The following is a 10,234-nucleotide window of genomic DNA, read 5'->3' as shown; positions in this document are numbered from 1 at the left end:
TGAGTGTGTGTGTGTGTGTGTGTGTGTGTGTGTGTATGTGTGTACCCATGTTTCCACAGGTTTGGTTGCCTAAATCACCATAAGGCAACCATCCACACGTGGATGGCAACCTAAACTCTGGATGGCAACCTAATTGTGTGGATGGTCGCTTCATTTAACACCGTTAAATTGACTTTTTTGACGGAAAGAATGTCATAACAATGTTCAAAATGACATTCTTTCCGTCCACACGTGTGGATGGTTGCCTTATGGTTAAATTGACACCGTTAAATTGACTTTTTTGACGGAAAGAATGTCATAACAATGTTCAAAATGACATTCTTTCCGTCCTCTATAGGCGACGAAATAGGTCAAATTTTGTGCATTTTTTAGTGCAAAATTCTTCGATGCCGGAGCGAGTACTGCACCCAGTGCTGTTGTAGTGCAAGTGCACTAGAAAGGCACTACACCCAGTGCCGCCTCTTAGGTAACCATCCACACTTTAGGTGTGTGTGTGTGTGTGTGTGTGTGTGTGTGTGTGTGTGATTTCCAAGTCACACCCCGTTCTCATAGGACTGATTTTCATGTCACACCTCGTTCTCCTAGGACTGTTGGAATAAGATTGCCTTTTTGTGGAAACAAATGGTGGTGCATGGCGAATGTTTTTTGGGTCACGTAGGCTGTTCGAATTGAAGGTACTTCTGTTCTTGATAGTTTAATAACTTCGTGCAAGCAAATGCGCTATATATATGATTTAGTTGACTAGAAAAGCACAATTAATACACTTGTAATACAAAACGTGTTTATAACCTTGCAGAAACGGGATATTGCCTTGTGGTTGTCCTTGGCAGCATCACGCTGAAAGTCGTGCTGTTCAACATGCAGGGTGAAAACGTCGACTGTAGTCAGGCTCAGACATACAAAATACCAACAGAAGTCAGACAGGTCACAGGCGAACAAGTAATTCTTCGAAATAATGGAGATTGTTTGTTTGTTTGTTTACTGGTTTGCTTGTTAGTGGGTGTTTTTGTATAGTTGTTTGTTGTTGGTGTTGTATGTACACACAGATTGTGTTTCTGTCAGGGTGGTGTTTGCTTGTTATTGGCTGTTGTTGTTGTTTTCGTTGTTGTGCTTCCTTCACGTGTTTCCCTTCTCTGTTCTTATGTGTAATGAGGACAAGAGTGCAATGCCAACGCTCAAGTTATGCTGTAATAGTAATGATTGCAAAACTATCCTATATGTAATTGTAACATTACTACAAATTAGTAGAACACTTTACCTTTAGCTAGTCACCGACAACTCGCGGATATACTCATTTCAAGACATGAGTAGTTCAAGGTATATACAGAAACGAATCTTTTTATTCACGTTACTTGGAAGGGGACAATATTTCTGTTTCAGCTTCTGAAGTTTATTGCAAACAGTATCAGCAATTTTGTGGATACTCACAAGCTGAGTAGTCAAAGAATGCCCCTCGGTTGTGTCGTCTCGTTTCCATGTGAACATGCTCAGGATAACGGGCATCATCTCACCAAAGTCCAACTCACAAAATGGACCAAAGGATTTAGCTGCAAGGACTTAGTGGGAAGGAATATGGACGATATACTTCAAGAAGCCTTAAGGAACAACGCGGTAATGATAACTGCAACTTCTCACTCGCACATCAATGTGTTCTTGCTTGCTCTCTCTCTCTCTCTCTCTCTCTCTATTTCTCTCTATCTCTCTATCTCTCTCTGTGTCTCTCTCTGTCTCTCTATCTCTCTCTCTCTCTCTCTCGCTCTCTCTCTCTCTCTCTCTCTCTCTCTCTCTCTCTCGCTCTCTCTCTCTCTCTCGCTGTCTCTCTCTCTCTCGCTGTCTCTCTCTCTCTATTTCTCTCTCTCTATTTCTCTTTCTCTCTATTTCTCTCTCTCTCTCTCTCTCTCTCATATTTTTTTAACTTATACAAAGCAAGCAGTATTTTAATACAAGGTCATATATGTTTGTGTTTACGTAAGTTGCGAGTGTTACTTAATTGACAGTTTCCACATGAGTGGATGCACATTTTGAGTTACTGTACGTATTATGTTAGATACAGTCTAACAACTTAGAGTTAAAGACAAACCCCAGTGCACTTTTTAGTCTCATTGGTGTATATTGTGTGTGTTTTTGATTATCAGATTTGCAACTTGGAGATCAAGGCGATTATTAACGATGCCGTCGATATGCTCGTGTCGACTGCTCATCAGGATACCAACAGTAAGATCGCGTTAGTTCTGGGAGATGGATTTAACGCTTGCTTTGTGCAATACGAGAACAAGGTGAGATTCCAAACCATTGCAAGCAATGATTACCCTGTATCAATGAGCGTAGTTAATTTTTCAAAGTCCTTTTACTAAGTCTAATGCCACCATATTTACTTCTTAACCCCTTTTTAGCTTGATAAACCTGTTAATGTACATGTATATGTCACAGTGGAAATGAGAATCCAGTGAGATTCCGAATCGCACTAGTGGAGATTGGAATTCCAGTTTGCACTAGGGCAAACTAGAATTCTCATCTCCACTGGATATGTGTTAGTGAAGATTGGAATTCCAGTTTGCCCTAGTGCAAACGGGAATCCAGTTTCAGTGGAAATGGGAATTCCAGTTTTCACTAGGGGAAATAGGAATTGGGAGAAATAATGTGTTCAAAGGTTTATAATTGTTGTTAAAACCATTTCATCTTGAGTCACTCATGACTTTAAGGCTTACTCATTTCAGGTATTGAAATGCAGAAATAAAAATAAATATTATTGAATTGATATAATCGAACAACACAGAGTAATTGCGCACAATACATTTTTATTATCAATATCATTAAATCATATCACAAAGTTAAAAGTTTATATAAGATGAAGCATGAGATAAAGAGAGAGAGAGAGAGAGAGAGAGAGAGAGAGAGAGAGAGAGAGAGAGAGAGAGAGAGAGAGAGAGAGAGAGAGAGAGAGAGAGAGAGAGAGAGAGAGAGAGAGAGAGAGAGAGAGAGAGAGAGAGAGAGAGAGAGAGAGAGAGAGAGAGAGAGAGAGAGAGAGAGAGAGAGAGAGAGAGATCAGAGCCGACAGTATTATTGTATTGTATTGTAAAACCATAATGGGATTTTTGTCCGGGGCTAGAATGCAGACACGCTTCAATCTTGTACTTTTCTTGAGTTATACAAAATGCATCTTTTTTTTTTAATCCAAAGATTCAAGATGCTGCTCTAAAAGAATATAACATTTCTCCTTTTGTTCCATGATCCACTCTCTGAGTCAGTTTAGTAGAAAACAAACTGCAGCAAGTCAAAATTTCTAATTGAGCAGAGAAGACTAGTGTTCACTTTTTCTTTAGGACTAAGAGTTCACGAAAGAAGTGAGAAGGCCAGACAGATAGACGACTGAGTGAACGTTCAGTAGTCATGGTTTTACAATACAATACAATACAATACAATAATACTGTCGGCTCTGATGGCCATCTCTCTCTCTCTCTCTCTCTCTCTCTCTCTCTCTCTCTCTCTCTCTCTCTCTCTCTCTCTCTCTCTCTCTCTCTCTCTCTCTCTCTCTCTCTCTCTCTCTCTCTCTCTCTCTCTCTCTCTCTCTCTCTCTCTCTTTATCTCTCTCTCTCTCTTTATCTCATGCTTCATCTTATATTATAAACTTTTAACTTTGTGATATGATTTAATGATATTGATAATAAAAACTTACTGTGCGCAATTACTCTGTGTTGTTCGATTATATCAATTCAATAATATTTATTTTTATTTCTGCATTTCAATACCTGAAATGAGTAAGCCTTAAAGTCACGAGTGACTCAAGATGAAATGGTTTTAACAACAATTATAAACCTTTGAACACATTATTTCCCCCAATTCCTATTTCCCCTAGTGAAAACTGGAATTCCTATCTCCACTGAAACTGGATTCCCGTTTGCACTAGGGCAAACTGGAATTCCAATCTTCACTAACAAATATCCAGTGGAGATGAGAATTCTAGTTTGCCCTAGTGCAAACTGGAATTCCAATCTCCACTAGTGCGATTCGGAATCTCACTGGATTCTCATTTCCACTGTGACATATATATACAACTAAACAACAACATCGAGAATAACAGCAACAACAACAACAACAACAGAATCTAAATAACGAAGTGTCGACTGTGGTAAGATGAACAAAGTTAAAAAACAAAGGATTACTGTACTCACCGATACAAAGACGACACAAGACGATAACGAATTTTCGCTTCTGGAAGCTTCATCAGGAAAAACAAGAACGCCAAAGACAACAAAAACAACAACAACAACAACAACAACAACAACAACAACAACATTAACAACACTAACAACAACAAAAGCCAATATCAAATCATGCACTTGAAAAATTCAAGCTGGTATCTGCCCTTGAGGGAGCAGACACTGTTCGGAAATACTTTTGTCGGGTTATAGTATGGGTTGTGAAAGAGTGAGTACTTACTCAGTCACGACACATACAAACCCGACAGGTTTGTATGGGTCGTGATTGAGTAAGTACTCACTTATTTTATGTCAGAAGAAAAAAAACCACGTACTTAAATATGTATTACGAGAATGAGAGTCCATGTGAAACCTTGCCTATTTTTGATAATACACCATTCTGACTAAGGTACCTGTCAACCGCGTGTGATGTCGTGTCACTGTCATAATTATGTTTGAATAAAGAGCATAATGATGCAAATGAGACAATTTGCCAACTAATTAGTACATCTTCTTATAACAACATTAAAGTTAATGACATTTACTGACAACTACTGGATAATTATATAACATTACTGTTAGTATGGCTTATTATTCAAATAACCAACATATTAGTTTTGCATTTAAAGCAATCATTTTGGATGACTCAAATGCTAGGTTATAACTCAAGAGAAGTCTTGCGATTGCAGATGTACACTACAACAGAATGTGGATCCTTTGGGGATCGCGGTTCTCTTGACGTTTACCGGACTGACTTTGACAGAGAACTTGACAACAGTTCTATGAACAGCGGAGAGCAGATGTAAGTGCCTTTTTTTCATTCCTTTGTAACTTTCTTTCTCGTTGTGTTGCCTTTTGTTGTTGTTTATAATTTGTTTGAGTGTTCTTTTTACATTTAGTCAAGTTTTAACTAAATGTTTTAACATAGAGGGGGAATCGAGACGAGGGTCGTGGTGTATGTGTGTGTGTGTGTCTGTCTGTGCGTGTGTGTGTGTAGAGCGATTCAGACCAAACTACTGGACCGATCTTTATGAAATTTTACATGAGAGTTCCTGGGAATGATATCCCCGGACGTGTTTTCTTTTTTTCGATAAATACCTTTGATGACGTCATATCTGGCTTTTTGTAAAAGTTTAGGCGGCACTGTCACACCCTCATTTTTCAATCAAATTGATTGAAAGTTTGGCCAAGCAATCTTCGACAAAGGCCGGACTTCGCTATTGCATTTCAGCTTGGTGGTTTAAAAATTAATTGATGACTTTGGTCAATAAAAATCTGAAAATTGTAAAAAAAAAAAATTTTTTATAGAACGATCCAAATGTACGTTCATCTTAGTCTTCATCATTTTCTAATTCCAAAAACATATAAATATGTTATATTTGGATTAAAAACAAGCTCTGAAAATTAAACATATAAAAATTATTATCAAAATTATTTTCTTTCGAAATCGATTTAAAAACACTTTCATCTTATTCCTTGTCGGTTCCTGATTCAAAAAACATATAGATATGATATGTTTGGATTAAAAACACGCTCAGAAAGTTAAAACGAAGAGAGGTACAGAAAAGCGTGCTATCCTTCTCAGCGCAACTACTACCCCGCTCTTCTTGTCAATTTCACTGCCTTTGCCATAAGCGGTGGACTGACGATGCTACGAGTATACGGTCTTGCTGAAAAATTGCATTGCGTTCAGTTTCATTCTGTGAGTTCGACAGCTTGACTAAATGTTGTATTTTTGCCTTACGCGACTTGTTTTCGTTTACTTCTGTCTTTAGGTCAGGTTGGCTAAACGTGCAAGTCTCATGCCTATATATTTGCGATGGTTTCTGCACAAGATTCAGCAGGCGGTTTTGTTTTATGCTCTAATTATTCTTGCAACGTTGTAAGAATAATTGCTTGTCAAGTAGTGTTCTTAAAGATTAACTAAGAAGGCAGATATAAGGTGACCGTTTTCGATTGATTAGAGGCAGTTGAAATTAATGCACTTGATCAGGGCAGAAAGTGTATTTATCAAATGATGTATCTATTGATTACAGCATGGAGAAGATGGTGAGCATGGTGTACATAGGGGAACTCGTCAGACTGGTGCTGGTGAAACTGACACAGGAAAGGCTGCTCTTTAAGTATGTTGGCCGCGAGAGTGCCCTCTATCTGGCTGATTCCTTCAAAACTAGTTTCATGCCATTAGTTGAAAGGTAATAACAATAGTTGTTTTTTTCTGACTTTTAATTGATGTTTTCCTTTCCATGCCGAACACAAATATTATAATACCACTTGTAATTCACCGTTGTTATTTTCTTAAATATCACTTGAGTTTGCCCTGTCTTGCATGTGTTAAATTCTCAGACAACTCATGAAAAGACACATTGTGTTTATTACTGTTTAACAAAAAAAAGTGTGGTGGCTTACAAATGAAAATTAGTAGTTTAGTTGATGCCAATGCATTATTTTAGTTTCTGTAAAGGGCGAGTATATGGGACCCTCCACCACGAAATGAGTCGCATGTCACCTCGCGCGGTTCTGCGTTAGGCTAAATATAAGTCCGGGGAGTGTCTGGTAACAGTGTGAGGGTCACCTTAGTCACAGGCTTATAACTCAAACAGTTTTCGCTCTTTTCTAAAACGGTTTTCACCACTGGATAGAGCATACAAAACTCTTTAGGAAAATGTAAAAATATGAAAATCATGCAAAGGTGACATGCGACTCATGCCGTGGTGGAGGGTCACAAGGTTTTTGAAAAAGTATATATGACAGGTAGAAGAGTCACTTGATTACTACATTTCTTATTTTAAGGTACTAATGTACATGTGTGATATTGATTGCACGTAAAAAAACTAATTAAAAAAAACAAACAACCAAAGCAACTCGGTGTGACTACCACATAAACTGTTGTTTTATCTGTATTGCATATTTTCTTCTGTTGCTTGATTTCATTGTCATCAAAACTGTCTCCTTCCTCATATGCAACAATTTACGCTTTATTCTTCTTCTTCTTGTTCTTGTTGTTGTTGTTGTTGTTGTTGTTCTTCTTCTTCTTCTTGACATGTTGTTTGTTTCGCATACCTCTTCTTACCTTCCTTAAGCTGTTGACATTTCACGCGCATTGTACTGATTTGTGTGATGTTTCAGGGACACAGAAGGCAATTTCGAAAACACAGAATTTGTGCTCAGGATGTTAGAAGTTGAAAGCTTCACGGATGAAGACTGTGCGACTGTCCAGTGTGTTTGCAGGATCATCACAGAACGTGCAGCTCACTTAGCTGCCACAGGTAAGCCACTGCTACAAACCAAACCAAAGTCCAAACCGTGTAAATGCACGGATAACTGCAAGTGAATTATTCCTGTCGTCTTACAGGTGCCAACAATAGTATGTTCACCACACACAATACATTTGTTGCCTTAAACTATTTTGTGATTGTTTTGTTTCAGTTGTTGCAGCTCTAGTGCAGCATGTGGAGCAGCCTGAGATCACAATTGCTATTGACAAATCTCTTTACAAAGCTCATCCTCGATTCCACCAGCTTTTAAGCGAGAAGACGATTGAACTTGTGGGTGAAGGATTTAAGGTAAGAAAACGCCTCTCCGTCTCAACAATCTTGTTATTTTCATTGTTTTGTACTGGCTTTTAACCTATGAAGAATTCCTTGATAAACAGCGAATCGCAGATGTTAGTTCACAAAAGCACACCCCTCTCAGCTTGTTTACCCCCCCCCCCCCCTCACAAAAAGATGAATTTGTTACAACGATTACATATCCTACATTATTGTTTTCTTGTTTCTTTCAAAGAAAAAAAATAAATGTGCAGTCTCATTGATAATACTTCAAACGTAAAATATAGTCTTCCAAAAAAGTTAAGGACCGGTCATGAAATGTTCACAATCTTTAAAATATTCGCCAAAAATCAAGGGTTTGACAATTTGATTGAAAAGTGATTTTGTAAATTAAGAAAAGGGCAGTTAGTCTTGCTCTATGAACGTGTTTGGCAGGCAGAAAAAATGAGGTTTTCTTTAAAATTACACACTGACAAAATAATGCAATGAAACAACATGCCCCTATCACGAAAACGGAACAACTTGGATAAGGCAAGGGCACTTTAATGGGAACAAGATGTTGTTTCTGCCAGGAAAGTACTTCAGAGTGTTGCATCATCGGACTGAAGGAACGACTTCAAGCAATTGGCAGAGTAAAGTTACGACAATGTTATGGTCGGCCTACAGTCACCACGCTGGCATGTTTGACGTGACATTTTCTGGAGACAGTCCTCTTTTCTTCAATAAAACAATACAGAAAAAAATCAATCATTTAACCTTGTCATTTCTGTATGGCATGCGTTTAAAAAAGTGGAAAAAAGTGGTCCTTAACTTTTTTGAAGGATATATACCAATAACACATTAACTTATTTATAAACAAGATTCAATTAGATATAACAGCGTGTAGCTTTTAAAGACATTAGCTAACACACATTTCTTGCTTTCCTTTTGACATGTTTTTGTTGTGTTATCAAATGTAAGGTATTTGACACTGTTTTTCAGGTCAACATCAAGCCATTTCCAAACGAAAGTGGAAGAGGCGCGGCCCTCCTAGCAGCAGTAGCAAAATGAGGTGTAGATTTCATGGGAAGATATGCTGAGACAGTCGGCAAACACAAACAATTTTCCGGATGGTAATATCGGTGGTTGTGTTGTTGACAATTAAGCACATCGATGCATCAGAGCCACAACCATGTATCACAACATTTTGGATTTTTATTTTGCACAGGTTTAAAGTTTGCTTCATCAAGATTGATATCACAAATGCCTAATTTCGATAAGTAAAATATTTCAAAGGTTATGATGGAAAAATGGTTGTTGCACTGGGCTGAAACACTCACAATCTACAAGCAACAACCATGTATACTGCACAGTCCTTGTGTGGCTTGTTGGAAAAGGAAGAGAGAACCAGATATAAACAGGCCACTACCCAATTACCTCTGTCTTGACAGATTGTGGTTTGGGGGGAAGTCTAGTTGATAGTGATTCTCCCTATGCCAGAGTGCAGCATTATCTAGTAACATGGTTGTTCCCCGGGAGGAGGGCTGGGAGTGGGGGCCCTTTCTCAGGGAAGAATAAATCAGCTGTCAGCACCACGACTGTGGCCTGGGAAGTCTCGGTGCCCAACGGGACTTTTTATCTCAACAACCCCGCACCTGGTGGCTCTAATGATACCCTTTCTCACGTTCTATTATCTGCTAGTTTAATTTCTCTTCTGCACTGGGACGTTTGCTTTTCATTTGGATGCTTTACTCGCGACAAACAGCAGCCACCTCCAGTGCTCCACAATTTGCAATTGTACATAGCGGTAGCTTGGTAAGTGATTTATTCTTTTAATTTTCAGATAATTAAATAACAAAATGTATGATTGGTTAACAATTTACTAAATAGATAAAAACTTTTTATCAAAATGGAGAGAACAAAACGTGTGATTAATAAACAAATAAATAAATGACATCCAATGTGTTATCTTTATGTCTTTTGCCTTCTCTTAAAATGTATCTTATGTATTTTCTCTCTCTCTCTCTCTCTCTCTCTCTCTCTCTCTCTCTCTCTCTCTCTCTCTCTCTCTCTCTCTCTCTCTCTCTCTCTCTCTCTCTCTCTCTTTTTGTTGAGTGTAAAGCTTTGTTGAATGCTATTCCATTGTTTAAAAAGCGTTAATGGACCGGTTTCTTTTGCTCCCTCGCTTCACCTACAAAATGAATTAACAAAATACATTATTTTTCTTGCAGCATTAACGGGCTATGGATCAAGACGACTGGTCAGACTGGTCAGACTGGCCAGACTGGCCAGAATCAGTCGCAGCATCTGTTGACTCTGACAGTGTCTTACTTGGATCACCGCAAAGTCAGAATGAAGATACCATTTCAGAATCAGCTGCAGGTGGTAAGTCTCACACACACACACACACACACATGCACGTAGCACGCACGCGCGCAACTGACGAGGGATGGGAGTATGTTGACTAGGTTTGTATGATACTCAGTACCGAAGACAATGTGTTCC

The 10,234-nt window shown here is 38.5% G+C and overlaps 1 protein-coding gene across 1 annotated transcript; it reads left to right on the top strand.

Annotated features, from left to right (window-relative positions):
- Positions 1–796: 796 nt before the first annotated feature.
- On the top strand, positions 797–9,744 carry LOC138978339 (hexokinase-like; the record flags this gene model as incomplete). The annotated part of the gene is given in 8 exon segments (XM_070351053.1): positions 797–939; positions 1,381–1,611; positions 2,136–2,276; positions 4,889–5,001; positions 6,236–6,394; positions 7,329–7,468; positions 7,629–7,765; positions 8,732–9,744. Coding segments are annotated over 8 exon segments (1,133 nt in total), but the record flags the coding sequence as incomplete, so codon positions are not given.
- Positions 9,745–10,234: the final 490 nt, after the last annotated feature.

Source organism: Littorina saxatilis, linkage group LG10, assembly GCF_037325665.1.
Source record: "Littorina saxatilis isolate snail1 linkage group LG10, US_GU_Lsax_2.0, whole genome shotgun sequence".
In the NCBI taxonomy this organism is placed as follows: Eukaryota; Metazoa; Mollusca; class Gastropoda; order Littorinimorpha; family Littorinidae; genus Littorina; species Littorina saxatilis.
This window is presented reverse-complemented; position numbering and strand designations above follow the sequence as displayed.